At 46.2% G+C, this 18,468-nt stretch overlaps 2 protein-coding genes across 4 annotated transcripts; one reads left to right on the top strand and one right to left on the bottom strand.

Moving 5' to 3' along the window:
* The first annotated feature begins 171 nt into the window (after positions 1-171).
* Positions 172-12,808, top strand: LOC102714493 (glutamate receptor 2.8-like). Its single transcript, XM_006661193.3, has 5 exons — positions 172-433; positions 3,011-4,347; positions 4,613-4,913; positions 5,271-5,677; positions 12,269-12,808. The coding sequence occupies exons 1-5, from the start codon at positions 172-174 to the stop codon at positions 12,806-12,808; spliced, it is 2,847 nt and encodes a 948-aa protein (XP_006661256.2).
* Positions 12,809-14,901: 2,093 nt separating this feature from the next.
* Positions 14,902-17,758, bottom strand: LOC102720455. Of its 3 annotated transcripts, XM_006660584.3 has the most exons (9): positions 17,645-17,758; positions 17,430-17,551; positions 17,226-17,344; positions 16,965-17,160; positions 16,725-16,817; positions 16,174-16,233; positions 15,989-16,063; positions 15,555-15,635; positions 14,902-15,444 (listed from the first exon to the last, which is right to left on the bottom strand). In XM_006660584.3, exons 1-9 carry the CDS (start codon positions 17,718-17,720, stop codon positions 15,088-15,090), a joined length of 1,179 nt encoding a protein of 392 aa, XP_006660647.1. In that variant the 5' UTR covers positions 17,721-17,758; the 3' UTR covers positions 14,902-15,087. The 3 variants fall into 3 exon arrangements, with proteins under 3 accessions (XP_006660647.1, XP_015696528.1, XP_015696529.1); XM_015841042.2 differs by lacking the exon at positions 15,989-16,063; XM_015841043.2 differs by lacking the exons at positions 15,989-16,063; positions 16,174-16,233.
* Between the last annotated feature and the right edge of the window lie 710 nt (positions 17,759-18,468).

Genomic DNA, 18,468 nt, shown 5'->3' with positions numbered 1-18,468 from the left:
AGTAAAATAACACCATATGCACTACATTATGTGACAGCGCCAAGTTTAAGCTAGACTTTCTATGTGAATTCATCAAACCTCTAGCCTTATAAGAGTGCAGGATCTGGTCCTTTCTTGGGGGGGGGGGGGGGGGGGGGCAAAGTCCTTCAAAAACCTTGCACATCACTGGTAATGGAGAGAGCACCTCAGATCATCATGTTCCTCCTACTCTCCTTCCATTTCGGTGTAGCCCAAAATGCTACCAGGAATGGAGGAGCAGATGGGTTCCCAGTTGGAGTGATCCTTGACTTGCAGTCCTTGGTGGGGAAAATAGCACGGACCAGCATCTTGATGGCGATGGATGATTTCTATGTGGCACACAGAAACTACAGCACAAAGATAGCTCTCCACATCAGGGATTCCGAAAGTAATAATGTCCAAGCTGCATCAGCAGGTAATGTTCTTCAGTCTTATAGAACATTCATGTTGCAATATGGTTGGTTTTATTTTTTTTATTTTCTGAGCTGACATGTAGATATTTTTTTCTATTTTGTTGGCTCCAAGATACACTTTCAATCACTAGCTTTCTTCACAATATGCTTCTGCAAGATAAATATTATTGTTTTTGCAAGAATCTATGTAGCCTTTTATCTTAATATGTGTGCCATTTTTATAAAGTCAATATGCTAGTTGTCACCAAAGGACAAATTACATTATACACCATAATTTATTCTATCTTGCATGTTCTCACAGTTACACTATACATTTTGACAGTTCATGCCCATTGTCCAATGAGCTAGTCACAATTGGTAAAAGGCTAAAAGCATTGTAGTACTAAACCGGTTGTTAGATGAGGCAGTACTCAAGGACAAACCTTCCTCTAGACCAAATACCAACTAACTTTTGCTGCTCAATTGTAAACATGTTAGCCAGCTAGTTACCATATAGTTTAAAGTAACTTGGTTCAAATTTCAACACCCATAATTAAATGTTCTGCAAATTGGATGCCCAGCTAACAATTTTCTTTTGCCCCTCATGACCCATGGATTTTCCTTCTGTGGAAGGGCCTACCATGCATCGATGCATAGATGCAGCTTAACAAATAAGTAACCCATCCTCATTCTCTTGCACTAGCTGGGCTGCCCGCCATTTAAATCGTTTCTTAATCTAGTACATGCCTTTCAGGTATTCATCTTGAAGTAAGAAAAATAAGATATCCCAGTTCAAAATAAACTAAGTAATAATTGAGAGGAACCATTTGACCTACTGCATTTTTCTTCTGAATTTTACTTTGTACCTTCAGAGACAAAAAATTCACACTGGCTGGGGAGCTTTCTGCTAACAACAACATGAATTCTGAGAATGACAAAAAAAATCAAATGCCACCTGAGAAACAGATATCATATAACTGACCATTTAACTACTGCAGTCAAGTCAACATTGAATCAATGTTATCTGATCGTCCGATTAATTGCGATTAATCGCGATTAATCGGGCTGATCAGTCCCCCGACCTCAATCAGGGCATTCTAAACGATCAGGCCGATCAGGTTTCCGATCGTCCGATTAATCGGCGATCAGGGGCGATCAATCGGCCGATCAGATGCTCCAAACGATCAGAATGTTTTGGGACAGCCTGAAAAATCTTGTCACTTAGAATTTTAGTTGGGCCGGCCCGTTATTTGTAGGGTTTCTTTCTCTCAAAGGTAAGTACCATCTAACCCTCAAATAATATCTCTATTGTTGCATATTATGGTATACATTAAATAGTATATAGAATTATTATGTTCCAGTAAATATACCGCACTACTGTTCCGATCAGCCTCGATTAATCGGGCTGATCGACGATTAATCGTCCTGATCGACCTGATCGGTGCCATGGCGATCAGGTCTGATTGGCCGATCAGACAACATTGCATTGAATCACTCACAACGAACAGAAAGATTAAAATACAAGTGATTGACTTTGAGAAAACAACTTGACTGCACAGGATGCTTGCATCCAAAAGCAAGCAGGTTAATTTCATTGAAGCTACACTATTTTAATGGGGTCAACTAGCCATAGCTATTGTGCACAAACATCAACCATGGTTCGGAAGAATAATTTAAGCACCAACTAATCAACAGAAAGTCAAAAGGTTGTAAAGTTGAAAACAGTGAACCCCTTGAATATCGAATCATTTTTTCAGGAAATCGGTAAGTTCAAGTAATGTTTTCTACATACAGTTAACAAAACTCATGATTCTAATCTGACGACTCAAACTCTGAATCACCCTATATAACTAAACACAAGTGCAAACAGTTCTTCATACCTCAAGCTTGCCAGATAAAGATAACATGTAGAGTAAAGCATCAATCTTAGCATCTGTAGACAGCATATGGCATCATCATTCTCCTCTTGATGACAAACAGCTTTATTGCCACCAAAGTCCACTATACAGCATAGAAAGTCAGCATGATTTGGGTTTCCATGACTGATTTTGTGTAAGCTGCACCTCAAGGTAGATATTTTGAGCCTTTGTCATGTGCACGTTTCACTTATGCATTACAGGTACTACATAAAACAATTTCACAACATGTGCTGTTTGGATATATGATGCTTTTGTCAGCCTTGCGTTTGTACGTTATGTTCCCCCATTTTAAGGAGAAGGTAGTCTTGCTCCTAACCAAAGATTGGGTTCCAAGTAGTTGAGATTTCTCTGTACAATCTTTGACAAAAGTTTGTACTTGTATGCAATTCCATGGTCCTTGATCTGATGGGGAATTATAATGCAGAAGCCGTCATTGGTCCCAGAGAACTGTAATTCCAGGGTGGCAATGCATTTCTCATTGGTCCCACAGAATTTCATAACCGAAATAAAAAGAAAAAACACCTGGGCCAATCTTTCCTTCACTATTTACCAGCCCATCTCAATCTTCCAGCGCATGAGAAATGCATTGCCACCCTAATCTAGGAATTTCTTTCTTTTCTTTTTTAGGGGATCAGCACATTTTCCTGCATGTATAATCTTTAATTGCATTGTTGATTGCAGCTCTTGACCTTCTGGAGAATCACAATGTACAAATTATCATAGGCCCTCAGAAATCCTCACAAGCTTCATTTCTATCAGATCTTGGAAACAGAAGTCAGGTCCCTGTAATCTCCTTCACAGCAACAAGCCCATCTCTTTACTCTGCCAGTCTTCCTTATTTCGTTCGTGCAACGTTGAATGACTCTGCACAAGTACAAAGTATTGCCAGCCTAATCAAGACCTATGGTTGGAGAGAGGTAGTTCCAATTTATGAAGACAGTGACTATGGTAGAGGTATCATACCATATCTCGCAGATGCTCTCCATGACATCGATGCTCTTGTTCCCTATCGCAGTGTTATCCCTCTGTCAGCAACTACCGATGAAATTAGGGAAGAACTATATAAGCTCATGACAATGCAAACAAGGGTCTTTATTGTGCATATGTCATCTACTTTGGCTGCATCCCTCTTCACAAAGGCAAAAGAGGTTGGCATGATGAGCAAAGGATTTGTGTGGATCATGACAGATGGAATAACCAATATCATAGACTCCATGAACACTTCAGTTGTGGAGGCAATGAATGGTGCCTTGGGTATCCAGTTCTATGTTAATAAATCAGAACTTGATAGCTTCACCATAAGATGGACCAGAAGATTCCAAATTGATAACCCAAATGATCCACCGCTGAAACCAAGTATATTTGGACTGTGGGGCTATGATACTATATGGGCAGTTGCCCAAGCAGTTGAAAATGTGGGGGTTAAGACGAGAACATCATTTCAAAAACCATCAGTTGCAAGAAACTCAACAAGCTTGGAAAACATGGGAACTTCTGTCTATGGCCCAGAACTCCTAAAGGTCATCTTGAAAAATAAATTCAGCGGTAAGAGTGGCTATTTTGACCTTTCAAACAGACAGCTGCAAGTGTCCACATTTAGCATAATAAATGTATTTGGGAAAGGGTGGAAAGATATCGGGTTTTGGAATGAAGGAAATGGTATGTTGCGACAGTTAAATCTTGGAAAGTCAAGAATGCAGTCTGCTGGCTCAGTTTCTGACTTAAACCCTGTGACATGGCCAGGAAATTCAACAGAAATTCCAAAAGGATGGGAAATCCCTGTAAGTGGAAAGAAACTTAAGGTTGGAGTTCACAAAAGTGCATACAAGGAATATATGACGAATGAAAGGGATCCCATCACAGGTGTAATTAAAGCAAGTGGCTTCTCAATCGACATATTTGAAGAGGCAGTAAAAAGACTTCCTTATGCACTACCTTATGAATATGTAGCATTTGACACAAGCCGGGATACAAGTACCGGAAGTTATGATGATTTTGTTTACCAAGTTTATCTTAAGGTACTAAGAACATTAATGCTTAAGCTGTTCAACATTCAGTTTGTAAGAAAACCGCAATTCATGATATATATCAGAGCATATACGACAGCTGCAGATAGGAATAACATATGATATAGTTAGGTGCTCTTCTCAGTTAGCTCGAGTACCAATTTGTACCTTAATATAGTAACAACATCTATTAAAAGAAACTAAAAATCTCTTAGATAATTTGAACTAGTTGTTTTTTTGCCTGATCAGTAAGCAATTATCTTTGGTGCCCTTACAGAAATATGACGTGGCCATTGGAGACATAACAATCAGGTATAGCAGAATGGCCTATGTTGACTTCACTGTACCATACACAGAATCAGGAGTGGCAATGATCGTTCCATCCAAGGGGATAGTAGACAAAACATGGATTTTCCTGCAACCACTGTCACGTAACCTGTGGTTTGCAACCATCATAATGTTTGTCTACACAGGGTCTGTTGTATGGTTATTGGAGCTTCTAGGCAAGAAAAGAAATGTCCGTGAACCAATTCCCAGGAAGATTGGGATTGTGATATTCTTCTCCCTATTTGGAGATAGTTAAGTACACTTATCCCAGAAGCTCAGTCCTTTATAAAAAGAAGTATAAATAGTTCATGAAATATCAAACTGACTGATCTGCATTTAAAAAAATAAAAAGCATTTGGTATTACTACCTTGTTTACTACCCCAGTCCCAAAATATAGCTACCTTTAGCTATGAATCTGGACAGAGCCTATGAATCTAAAGATAGCTATTTTGGGATAGATGGAATAGGAAACATGAATCTAGTAGTTTAGTTTCTTGAATGGTTCTCCATGCATGAAAAATGTTAAATATGATCAATATGCCATAGTTTGTGATTTTTGGTTGATATGACTGAACATAACAGTATACTTCTTTATAAAAAATTTCAGATGAAAGAGTGGAGCGCATCCTATCTCGGATAGTTTTGATTGTATGGGTGTTTTTCTTCCTTGTGCTTTCGTCAGGTTACACTGCAAACTTGGCAACAATGTTGACTGTAGAACAGCTAAAACCAACTATAAGCAGTATTGATGAAGTTCGAAAAAGTGGGCTAAATGTAGGGTACCACGATGGTTCCTTTGTCAAAAATCTTTTAGAAGATCTTAATTTTAACACATCGAAGATCAAGGCATATGATACCCCTGATGATTTTTACAATGCATTATCAAAAGGAAGCAACAATGGTGGTATTGCTGCCTTCGTGCATGAAGTCCCATACATCAAATTGTTTCTTGCCAAGCACTGCAAAGAGTACACAATGGTTGGACCATTTTATAAGACAGCAGGTTTTGGATATGTAAGTAATTTTATTTATGTTCATGTTTGGACCATAACTCTTCAGTCAATTAGTCAATCTAGTTTGTTGAAATACATATATAGACTATAGATGCTGCCTTTCATGCCTAAGTATAAATTGAGGGTAATAATTTGAAATAACATAATAAACTTTTTTGGAAGGTTAATTATATGCACGATTTCACAGAAATACCAAGGAAATTAGAAATAGCACACAAACTAAACAATGAGGAATCCAATTACTCTGAAGCATAGGGTTTGAGTGTCACTGTACACTAAATTCAATTGGTTGTGCTTTTCAGTGAATATGTAAAACTATATATCCAATTACGTAGATCATATATATACTCCCTCCAGTCAAAAATATTTAACACTAAGGACATGATTCAGTCAAACCTTTTCAAACTTAATTTTTGGTTTGTAAGATCTAATAACTTACCAAATCTTGTCCTAAACATTAAATATTTATGACCATAGGGAACAAAAACTAGAGAACTACCATGTGTTTCTAAGGAAATAATAGGGGAAAAGTCAACTTTTGAGTGAAATCACCTAAGATAGCAAGCTCGTATAAACAACCGAATTTTGGGGTAAGTGGGTAGAAATACAAAAGCAACAAAATGGAAAGTTTAGGTAACATAATACTGAAGGAATAAGTCTTGGGCTGTTTGGTCTTGGTCTTGTGGTGTCCTACCCACCCTTGTTTTTCAGCTTTTAGTTGCTAGGACAGCATCTAGGACAGGTTGTTAGGATGCTCTAGGACAGGTGGTTAGGATGCTCTAGGACAGGTTGTTGAGATGCTCTAGGACAGCATCTTTTAGACTAGTAGGCAGCTATAAATATGTATCCAACCCTCCCCGAGAAGGGCATGACATTTGGTGATAAGTAAACAGAAAATTGCCCCAAGTTTGAGTGTCATCCTCTCACCAATGAGAGTAACAATAGAGATACTAACATCTGGTATCAGAGCCACACTTTCCTGTAGGTTGAACATCTCTTGCTCCTCCCCTTCCCAAGCTCGAGTGAGCACTCAGCCACCATCAACAGCAGCACCACCGGCTGCTCCTCCTTCCCCTTTCCCCTTCCCTTCTCCACGTAGCAGCCCCCCGGAGGCGCGCCATGTCCGACGGACAGTCTCGGCGTTCGGGCGCCTCGAGCACACGACGTCAGCAGGACGCCGAACTCGCTGCAGCGCAAGAGCGCAGGCGAGCAGCGGCACAGACCGCAGCAGCAGCAGCAAGGGCAGCAAGGCTGGCAGCAGCGGAGTTGGCGGCGATCAGGGCGGAGGCAGAAGCGGAGGAGGCGGAAGATGCAGCACGTGCGGCGGAGGCTGAGGTTGAGACCTTGCGTAGCAGCATCAACGGCTCCATCGTCGGCGACATCACCGCCGACAGGGACCTTGAGGAGCTGGCGAGAGGAAGGGTGCGGGAGCGGACAATACGGTGGGTAGCAGCCCACCCCCATGGCGGCGGCGGTCCAGGGGACCACGCATCCGCCGACGGCGCCCCAAGCGAGGGCGCGTGCGGCAACGGTAGCCCAGATGGGCGCAGGCGTGCCGGCGGCAACCCAGAGAACACACGCCGCGGCGGCTACCCTCCCGGTGATGGCGGCCGGATCTACGGAGAGCGCAGCCCTCACAGGCAGCGCGACTCTCCCTCCCCTGACCGGCGCCATGGCTACCACGGCATCCAAGCGGTGGTCAGGGACTTTGGTCCCGGTGGTGGGTGGCCTACCCTCACCAAGACCAACTACATCGAGTGGGCCGCGGTGATGAGGGTGAGGCTCCAGGTGCGGCACATGTGGGAGGCAGTTCGGTATGGCGACGTCGACTACGATGAAGACCGACGGGCGCTAGACGCCCTCATCGCTGCAGTTCCATCCGAGATGCAGTTTTCCCTTTCGCAAAAGCGGACTGCCAAGGAGGCCTGGGATGCCATCGCTGCGGCACGCATCGGCAGCGATCGCGCCCGCAAGAGCACGCTGCAAGCACTCCGCAAGGAGTGGGAGAACCTGGCCTTCAAGCCAGGTGAGGACATCGATGATTTTGCCCTCCGTCTCAACACTCTGTTGCAGAAGATGGTGCAGTACGGCGACGACACCTACAACGAGGAGAGAGCTGTCGAGAAGCTCTTCCGCTGCATCCCAGAGAAGTATAAGCAGATTGCCCGCTCCATCGAGTCTCTGCTGGACCTCTCCACGATGACGATCGAGGAGGCGATTGGTCGCCTCAAGGTCGTCGACGGCGATGAGCCACAGCCCCTCTCCGGGCCCATCACCATTGGCGGGAAGCTCCATCTCACTCGGGAGCAGTGGGAGGCCTGCCAGGGTGATGGGAAAAAGGGGGAGTCCTCCTCGGTAGGCGGCCGCAAGCGCGGCAACCTGCACAAGGGGCGCGGAGGCGTCCGGGTCAGGTTGCGAGGACGCATCCGGGGTGGAGCCCGCGGAGGCGTCCAGGGCGGCACCACCGGCAATCGCAGGCCGACGCGAGACGACGCCTGCCGCAACTGTGGCAAGTCTGGCCACTGGGCCAAGGACTGCCGACAACCACGACAAGGCCAAGCCAACGCCGCACAAGTGGAGGAAGAACCAGCCCTGCTCCTGGCACACGCAAGCATCGAGCTATCTCCAGCGGCACCGGCCGCATCGGCTTTCGTCCACCTAGAAGAGCCGAAGGCACGAGCCCTTCTTGGCGACGACTCCAACGACAAGACTGATGGATGGGTCCTCGACACCGGGGCCACCCATCACATGACCGGTCAACGGGAGTTCTTCACCGAGCTTGATCCCAGCGTCCGAGGCTTCGTCAAGTTTGGGGATGCCTCTGGCGTGGATATCAAGGGCACCGGCTCCGTCATCTTCACCACCAAGTCCGGCGAGCACAGGCTGCTCACCGGAGTCTACTACATCCCCGCGCTGAGGAACTCCATCATCAGTATTGGACAGCTGGAAGAAGAGAAAGGTTCATGCGTGGTGATCAAGAACGGAGTCATGAGGATTTGGGATCGGCGCAAGATCGGGGAGCGCCGTGGTCGCCTCCTTGTCAAGGTAACCAGAGGCAACAACCGACTCTACATCCTCAACGTGCAGGTAGCACAACCCGTGTGCCTCGTCGCCCGCCGGGACGACGAGGCGTGGCAGTGGCACGAGCGCTTCGGCCATCTCCACTTCGAGGCCCTGAAGCGGCTCAGTACCAAGGAGATGGTGCGAGGCATGCCATGCCTTGACCACGTGGAGCAGTTCTGCGACGTCTGTGTGTTGACGAAGCAGAGGCGGCTCCCCTTTCCCCATCAGACGAGCTTCCGAGCCAAGGAGCGGCTCGAGCTCGTGCACGGGGATTTGTGTGGCCCGGTGACTCCGGCCACACCAGGAGGACGACGCTTCTTCTTGCTGCTCGTCGACGACCTCTCTCGCTACATGTGGGTGACGGTCCTCGGTAGCAAGGGAGAGGCTGCGGACGCCATTAGGCGCACGCAGGCTGCTGCGGAGGCGGAGTGCGGCCGCAAGTTGCGCATCCTGCGCACCGACAACGGCGGCGAATTCACGGCGGCTGAATTCGCGTCGTACTGTGCCGATGAAGGTATTCACCGCCACTACTCCGCGCCGTACAGCCCACAGCAGAACGGCGTCGTTGAGCGGCGCAACCAGACGGTTGTGGGGATGGCTCGAGCCCTCCTCAAGCAGAGAGGAATGCCGGCTCTCTTCTGGGGGGAGGCGGTGGTAACGGCCGTCTACATCCTCAACCGCTCACCTACCAAGGCTCTCGATGGCAGGACGCCGTACGAGGCTTGGCATGGGCGCAAGCCATCGGTCTCCCACCTGCGAGTCTTTGGCTGCCTCGCGTTCGCCAAGGAGCTTGGCCACATCGGCAAGCTCAACGACAGGAGCATCCCAGGGGTGTTCATCGGCTACACGGAAGGCTCGAAGGCCTACCGCATCCTCGACCCGGCGACACAGCGTGTGCGCACGGTGCGCGACGTGGTGTTTGACGAAGGGCACGGATGGACATGGGACAAGACGGTGGACAACGGCTCTACTCCGACGTATGACGACTTCACTGTCGAGTACATCCACTTCAGGGAAGCTGGGGGAGTGGGCAGCTCCCCTTCACCGAGCGTGCCTACCCCAGTCTTCGATTCTCCACCAACTCCAGCACCCACCACTTCGGCAGCGCCACGCTCTCGAGCCATGACTTTGGCTGCGCCGCGCTCTACGCCGACACCACCACAGTTGGCGACCCCACGCACTCCGACACCACCAGCCACCCCTCCGGGCACGTCGACACCAACACCAGCTCACGTCGAGCGCAGCCCGGTGCAGTTCGCTACTCCGCTCTCACACGATGAGGAGCGCATCGACGCCTACCATGATGGAGAGCCCCTGCGGTACCGTACGATGGAGGACCTCCTCGGCGACCAGCCAGTGCTAGGACTGGTGCCTCATGACCTGGAGGAACAGTTGCACTTTGCGTGCGACGACGGCGAGCCTCGGTCCTTCGCAGAGGCCGAGAGACACGCGGCATGGCGCGCCGCGATGAAGGCGGAATTGGACGCGGTTAAGGAGAACCGCACCTGGGAGCTTGCTGACCTCCCTCATGGTCATCGTGCGATCTCTCTTAAGTGGGTGTTCAAGCTGAAGAGGGATGAAGCCGGAGTCATCGTCAAGCACAAGGCTCGCTTGGTGGCACGTGGTTTCGTGCAGCAGGAGGGGATCGACTTCGACGATGCCTTCGCCCCAGTGGCACGGATGGAATCCGTGCGACTCCTTGCGCTGGCAGCTCAGGAAGGCTGGCGCATCCATCACATGGACGTCAAGTCGGCGTTCCTCAACGGCGACTTGAAGGAGGAGGTTTACGTGCACCAGCCGCCGGGTTTTGCGATCCCCGGCAAGGAGGGCAAGGTGCTACGTCTGCACAAGGCCTTGTACGGCCTGCGGCAGGCACCGAGGGCGTGGAATGCCAAGTTGGATTCCACGCTCAAGAGGATGGGCTTCGAGCCAAGCCTGCACGAGGCTGCTATCTACCGGCGGGGAAATGGAGGAAATACCCTGCTGGTGGGTGTTTATGTTGATGACTTGGTGATCACCGGCACCAAGGATATGGAGGTGGCAGCGTTCAAGGAAGACATGAAGGCCACTTTCCAGATGAGTGACTTGGGGCCCCTCTCCTTCTATCTGGGGATCGAGGTGCACCAAGATGACTCCGGGATCACACTTCGCCAGACTGCCTACGCCAAGCGCGTAGTTGAGCTCGCTGGGCTCAACGATTGCAACCCAGCCCTCACCCCGATGGAGGAGAGGCTGAAGCTGAGCCGGGCCAGCACGGCGGAGGAGGTGGACGCTACGCAGTACCGGCGTCTTGTGGGGAGCCTTCGCTATCTCACCCACACACGGCCGGACTTGGCATTCTCCGTCGGCTACGTTAGTCGGTTCATGCAGCGACCGACGACGGAGCACCAGCAGGCTGTGAAGAGGATCATCCGCTACGTTGCGAGGACTCTCGACCACGGCCTCTACTACCCGAGGTGCCCTGGAAAGGCACAGTTCATTGGGTACACCGACAGCGACCACGCCGGCGATATCGACACTAGCAAGAGCACGAGCGGGATTCTCTTCTTCCTCGGCAAGTGCCTCGTTAGCTGGCAGTCGATCAAGCAGCAGGTGGTGGCCCTATCCAGCTGCGAGGCCGAGTACATAGCGGCTTCCACTGCTTCGACCCAGGCACTCTGGCTTGCTCGACTGCTCGGTGATCTCCTCGGCCGAGACACTGGAGTAGTGGAGCTTAGGGTGGACAGCAAGTCCGCTCTGGCCCTGGCAAGGAATCCTGTTTTTCATGAACGGAGCAAGCACATCCGGGTGAGGTACCACTTCATTCGAGACTGCTTGGAGGAAGGGAGCATCAAGGCAAGCTACATCAACACCAAGGACCAGCTTGCGGATCTGCTTACCAAGCCCCTTGGTAGGATCAAGTTCCTTGAGCTTCGCTCTCGGATCGGGATGGCTCAACTTTCTCACAAGACGACGCACAAGACTTAGGGGGAGAATGAAGGAATAAGTCTTGGGCTGTTTGGTCTTGGTCTTGTGGTGTCCTACCCACCCTTGTTTTTCAGCTTTTAGTTGCTAGGACAGCATCTAGGACAGGTTGTTAGGATGCTCTAGGACAGGTGGTTAGGATGCTCTAGGACAGGTTGTTGAGATGCTCTAGGACAGCATCTTTTAGACTAGTAGGCAGCTATAAATATGTATCCAACCCTCCCCGGGAAGGGCATGACATTTGGTGATAAGTAAACAGAAAATTGCCCCAAGTTTGAGTGTCATCCTCTCACCAATGAGAGTAACAATAGAGATACTAACAAATACATCTGAACACACCAACCTTAAAGTTGATGATAACCTGTGGTCCCTAATACTATATGCAAATAAATATGGTATTGATCATTTTATCTAATCTAATTATGCTAGTTCATTGTATCTTTTACCAAGTCAAATGTGCTGTCACCTAAGTTCAGTTCACCTTGATTTTAGTCATCAGCATATGGAAGTACCCCCAAGAACCAAGATAGAGTCAACAAGCTAACAAAATGTTTACCTTTCTCAGGCATTCCCAAAAGGATCTCCTCTACTTGGAGACATTTCAAAGGCAATCCTCAACATAACAGAGGGAGACAGTATCATGCAACTTCAGAAAAAATGGGTTGGGTATCAAAATGACTGCAAAAGTGTGGATTCTGCATTGGGCTCTGTGTCTGATCCAGATAAACTTAGCGTCGACAGTTTTAAGGGCCTACTCATACTTACTGGTGTTGCCTCAACTTCTTCCCTTATCATAGCTGTAATGATTTACTTGTATGAGAAGCACAAGACAATGATTAGAATGCAGCCAGACCAAAATGGAGAAGATTTAGAAGAAAATGACAAGCCACAGGAAGTGAATGGAGGAGGAAGAACTGAAGAAAACAATCATCCTGGAGAAGGTATAGGCCAAAGTGGCCAGATACAAGAGGAAACTAGAGGACAAGAAATGGGTAACATAAATCTACAAAGAAGCAATTTTAGGCGGAATGGCTCAAGTTTAATTTGGCGTGAAAGAAATCATGGTGCAAGGGTGGCACCCATTTCAAGTTCAAGTCATTTTTAGCTCAAATGAGCTGATATTTATGTTTAGGATGTTACATAAAGCAGCCTCAACTCTCAAGCTGAAAAATTAAACAGTAAAGCTTTGTAGAAAGTGGCATGACATACAAGGATTATTGTTTTTATTTCCTGTTATAAAAGGAGTTGCGATGATGATGTGTGTTGCAAATAGGTATACACTTTTTTTTGTTTCTCATTTAGGAAAAGATGGCACCCTTTGCACATTTGAATTATTGCATGTGTAAGTATTTAATTACGGTCATGTATACAGTTTAAAATTTAAGGACAATATTCTGTGTTTTTATTTTGGATTTATTTATTTGCCATCCAGGCAACGTGCAAGCACTTGCTAGTATACATAATGTTGAGCATAACCAAAATATGCAGTTTATCAATTTTGATCTCACTTTTTTTCTGTGCTAAATTGCACATGCAGTAGGGCACGGCAAGGGGAAATATCTCGAAGCAGGTGACAAGTACCCTCTAAGCTGAACCGCCAGTTGAGCATTTATAACTGAACATAATTGAACTGTCTGTTCGAAACTTTTGTCTCCTGCAAAAATATTTGAATGGACCCTGAACTCCGTTTCACAAAGTTACTTTTCAATAGTACTCGCCATCCTTGCCATCAGGGCCAGCTTTGGCAATAGGCCTGGACTGCAAAGACTGTGATTTTGCTAAGCACGATTTTTTTCTTGTTAATTATTGGAGTTGTTGTTCAATTATTGTCTTACTGATTTACTTCGCAATTAACAATTGTTGTAGAATGTTGCCTAAGAATTCTTTGGATGATACCAATTTAAGGAATGTTGCACTATTTTTGTGGAAGCCTTTTCTCATGATGATTCGTCTGATGTTGATTTCTATGATTTTTTTTCTCTGAATTAAAAGTGTTGCAAATAACTTTGCCAATTGATATGATGTTAGCACCTGGTATTCTTCAGTTCATTGTGGTTGCAGATTGCTATCCAAATTTCACTGTTGCCTATCAAATCCTCTTAACTACTTCCGTCACTGTGGCATCAGCGGGAAGGGGTTCAGGAACTATTTGAGGTCAACTATGTCACAGGAAAAGTTGAATGACTTATTTATGTGCAGCATCAAGAAGAATATCTAGGAACATTGATCTCCAAAATATCATTGATGATTTGGTTTCAAGAAATGCTCGTACAAGTTCATTTTTATAAAAGACTATGAGTATTTCTCATCAACAATATATTTAAGGTATTCATACTATTTTAATATTGTAATTTCACGGTTCTATACTATATTAGTAATGTTTATCTGTATGGTTGTGTCATATGGCTTATATAAAAAAATAACCTTAAGGGCCTATAGCACCGAATTCGCTAGAGCTCTCACAAACATGAAGCCGCCCTGCTTGCCATGCTGCGGTAGGAAGACAACCAAAAGAAAATTTTACCTAAAGAAATGTGCGAGTATGGCAATCATTGATCACCAATTCTGCTCTCTCTCACACAGCATGAACAAGCACATATTTGAATTTAGGTTCCATGTCGGCATTCCGACGAACAGCACCAACAACAATGCATTATTTTCGGAGAGGAAAACGCAACAATTAATAGCAGAAAATGCCCCTACGATTCGACGCACCAAACCTCACAGCCTCCATGCATGGGATGAACTAAGGGCGGCAGACAACCCACAGTGCAAACCCCACACAAATCATAAAAGGGAAAGAAGCGCGGCAGGAATGAAGCCAGAGGTTAGCGGCGGGTCTCGTACCTTGTCACCGCGTACGCACCGATCGCAGCGCGGGCTCCTCGGCTAACTGGACGCATCCTCCGGTGCCCATCGCAACTCGCCGCCGCCGCCGCCGCCGCTCATGTGGTCGTCGTCGTCGAGGCCGGCATTAGCGGTTCGCTTCGGGTCGATCTGGGCCTCGAAAAGTCGATTTGACCCGCACCTGCATCGCTGCTTCGGTCGCGGGCTGGGCTGCTTTCACGCGCACAGTTTTTAGATGGGCGGAGTCCAAAGAGTATTATGGGCTAAATACCTCTCCATCTGAGGGCTCGGCCCAGTTCACAAAGTAGCCCAAGGTTTTGTCAATACAGGACACATGGGAACCCAGCAGCCTTGACAGAATCCGCACATTCACTTCAGAAATTTAATCCAAGCTGACAAATTACTTATGAGAGAAAAATGCTCTCAAGTTCTTCCATTAACCTCGTAAAATACTGAAGAGTGGATTTCACAGGGCTGCCTACAAAGTCTACAACTTTGCTCCCATGGTAAGTAGCATAAAGCTCTAACCCATGCTTCCTACAAAGTTACTACCTTTTCCCTCCAAGTTAAGTAGCTGTACCGGTGTTGGTTCACAGCACTGGAAAGAAGGGCAGCATTCTCAACAACAATGTTGGAATCTTGATCGATTCTGTATGACACATCAATGCCATCTAGATGAAGGTGGTAGACCACGCTCGTGGAGGGATCAACCGATTGGTGATCCTCATCATTGCTGTGACCATTGTGAATTTTGCTGCCGCCATTATGAGCGTCATCTTTTATGGTCACCTCATGGGGACGGATCCGCTGAGACAGTGATCTGATGTCCCAGGAGAGAACCTCCTTGACAAGATTCCGAAACTCATCTGCTGAAGCGTAGAGTGATTGCTTTTGCTGCAGCAAATAAAGTTCGAGACTGTAAGCTAGAAGATGTAGTCTGCGGTCCAGCTGACATAAAGATATATCGTCTCACACTGTAGAAAGAAGCAGAAAATTGTACTTACCACATGCATCCAGCAATCAGAAAGTGTAGAAATGAAGTGCTCAGAAAAGTGGATAGACTCCACAGCTAATGCACCATCAACCTGCTCAGAAAATATTGATAATTAGTTGGCAATCCATAATCCAGGCGATCCAATAAACAGTGATGCCTCAAAAGGTAAGCAAGTGAGCCTGCTGCCAAGATCATAAAAAGGTTATCTACGAAAACCAACTTGACATTTAGTCAGCAGTCAGTAAAACTGAACAGGTGAGGAGCATTCAGCCCACATTACCTAGACAAAATAAAATTATTGATTCTCATCATTCAGTCCTACCAACAATTTCATGGTAGATAAATTTCTGAAAGAGAAATATATGTGGAGCTACATAAGGGTAAACGAAATTATACAAGGTTCGAAAAAGAGAATAATCCAAAAAAGGAAGATGTGGTGTACACCTCTAACCAATTAGGAATAGCAGCACCTATAACACCATCAGAATATGGCAGATATGGTTTGATATCAAGTACAGGCTGTAGATAGAGGAGAGCGTATAAGTGTATTAAGAAGGTTGATGTCAGACGTGCTGAATCATGTCAATTAACTGTGTACTGCTGAAGGACAAAAGGACTTATTATGGTACCGTGCCATCAACCAAATCTACTCCAGAAAGCAAAATTGAATGCCCATCCACTGCCTCAACCTATGAAATGTTGAAATTTTTTTAAGAAAAGTTAGCATGATAAACATGATTATTTTGATTACTATAAATACGTAATAGTCCAATGCAAATAGCAAATCTTCAGGGGCCTGCAGTTCCTTTCAAAGGTAAATCAGTTGTCATCAGAATCCAAACTAGCTTGTGTTGGTCACAGATAGAATCCCTTACATGGAAAACTGTAATCGAGACAATAAGTCGTAACAAATATTGTTACTGGTAGCAAGCAGCATACAGGTTAAAACTATCTTGGAATGCGCAATTGCTGCCAATACCAAAGTTCAGTATGTTTATATGAATGGCTCCTTCAACTTATGTCTAAAAAGGAAATAACAACTAAAGGCAACAATTGAACTACTTCCAATTACACTTTACCTTTAGTTTCATAGGTGCAGAGATAATTAGAGTCAATAATTATAGTCACAGTCCGCACAGATAATAAGAGGAGGGCAGAGTTGAATCCTTATAACAATTACCTTCGCTACACTAAGTCCAATTGGATTAGGCCGGTGTGGAGATCTAGTTGCCAGAACCCCCATCTTGCCCCCTTTCAACCTAGGTACTCTCACCTTCCACAGAAAAAGAAACATATGATTAGTTCAGCCCTTTATCGACAAAACAAATACTCCTATCTTTGGAGTACATGGCAAATATACATTGCCCATCAAGAATTAAAAGTAATCAACTAAGGGTAAGAATTAACATCATTATCATACTTTTGCTTTTAGCTTGGACCTAGCAGGGTCATTCCACATTTTATCAAGGTCAGTGTTCAGATGAAACACATAGAGGATCCAGCAATGTGAATAATCCGAAAGTCCCTCGAGCGCTTCCGCGGGAACACGGGACGGATCAAGCACCACGGTTGCCCTGGCAAGTGGCACCACCAAAGGCTGCCTCGGCGTCCCATTCCTGCAAAATCACTCGATCACTCTTTACAGTCCTTACTGATCAACAAGTTCACTGAATGACTGCACCTAGTGGAGAAGCATGACTGCACGACACCAATCGACGCCATGGGGAACGCCTTGGTATGCTTCTTCTTCTTCTTGTCATCCGAGCTGCTCTCCTTCTCGCTCAGAGCGCTTCTTAGCGACTGCAAATAGCAAAATCAAGGAAAAAATGGGGGGATGTGCAAATTCGTAGTCTAAGAACAGTGCAGTGGTATATTGGACCGCGACCTGCTGCGCCCGGACCCTGCCACGGCGCTCGGCGGCGGTCTTATCTGCGGCGGCTGCAAGCGAAGCCTCCAGCTCCCGGACCCTGGTCGCCAACCGGCGGCACCTGCGCCTGTAGACCTCGCCTGCGGAGACAGGGGCGTCGCTGAGGAAGGAAGAGAAGAGTGCCCCCCCATACCTAAAGCTAAGAGGCAACGGGAGCGCAAAGGGAGAATTACCTGCGAGTATGGCGGAAACGGCGGCGACGGCGGCAAGGGTGGCAGCGACGGCGGCCGCGACTTGCTGCCGCGCCATGGCGGCGGCGGCGGCGGGACTAGAGACCCTAACGTTAAAACAAGCTAATAGAGGGGCCTTCTAGTAAAAATTCCCGATGCTCGTTAAGAAACAATCTGGAGCGTTTAATGTTGATCCGACGGATGGAAATGAACAGCACATGGACCGCCACCTTTCGGAGGGGCATTTAACTTTCTCGCTCTTGCAAATGTTCATAACAGATTTGTCACTGAATTCATATGTCATAGACTCAGAAAGACTCACGTAGCGAGTGCAAATCTGTTTTAAACACTAGTATGAGTGGCAAAAAATTAAATTTCTCCGTTTCGCATGTAAACAATTATTGCCTATGCTTTTAAATACATGTCACTTTGACCATTAATGTTTTAATTTTAACCATTAAGGATGTGTTCAAAGGTAGAGACCGTTATGGACTCTTATTTGATCCACGTTAACAACAAGAACCTATTTTATAATAATACGTATAAAGACAGAATCATGTATGGTTTCTTCATTAATGCAATAAAATATTTTTTATTACGTAGGTTTCCTTTTTATTCACCTTCATGTAAGCAAGTTTCCTTTAATAAATGCTAAGAGTTGATTCTAAGCCGATGCCATGCATGACAATAGTTTTTCTCTCTCCTTCCCTCTCTTTCCTGCACGTCACCAAATTTACTTACATGATGATTAAGAGTCAGCTAATAAATACCTTTGTACGTGCCATAATAACTTCTAAGTATATGTTAATTTTTGAAAAAAGACAATA

Source organism: Oryza brachyantha, chromosome 9 (genome assembly GCF_000231095.2).
Source record: "Oryza brachyantha chromosome 9, ObraRS2, whole genome shotgun sequence".
In the NCBI taxonomy this organism is placed as follows: domain Eukaryota; kingdom Viridiplantae; phylum Streptophyta; class Magnoliopsida; order Poales; family Poaceae; genus Oryza; species Oryza brachyantha.
This window is presented reverse-complemented; position numbering and strand designations above follow the sequence as displayed.

What these genes read in the sequence shown, in the direction of transcription:
- LOC102714493 (XM_006661193.3), top strand. Translation starts at nt 172, where the DNA reads ATGGAGAGAGCACCTCAGATCATCATGTTCCTCCTACTCTCCTTCCAT. An exon ending in TGTCCAAGCTGCATCAGCAG is followed by an intron (nt 434 to 3,010) that starts GTAATGTTCTTC and finishes TGTTGATTGCAG; the next exon opens with CTCTTGACCTTCTGGAGAAT. An exon ending in TTTACCAAGTTTATCTTAAG is followed by an intron (nt 4,348 to 4,612) that starts GTACTAAGAACA and finishes GTGCCCTTACAG; the next exon opens with AAATATGACGTGGCCATTGG.
- LOC102720455 (XM_006660584.3), bottom strand. Translation starts at nt 17,720, where the DNA reads ATGGCGCGGCAGCAAGTCGCGGCCGCCGTCGCTGCCACCCTTGCCGCC. An exon ending in CGTTTCCGCCATACTCGCAG is followed by an intron (nt 17,552 to 17,644) that starts GTAATTCTCCCT and finishes CTGTCTCCGCAG; the next exon opens with GCGAGGTCTACAGGCGCAGG. An exon ending in CTATTCCTAATTGGTTAGAG is followed by an intron (nt 15,636 to 15,988) that starts GTGTACACCACA and finishes TTTTCTGAGCAG; the next exon opens with GTTGATGGTGCATTAGCTGT.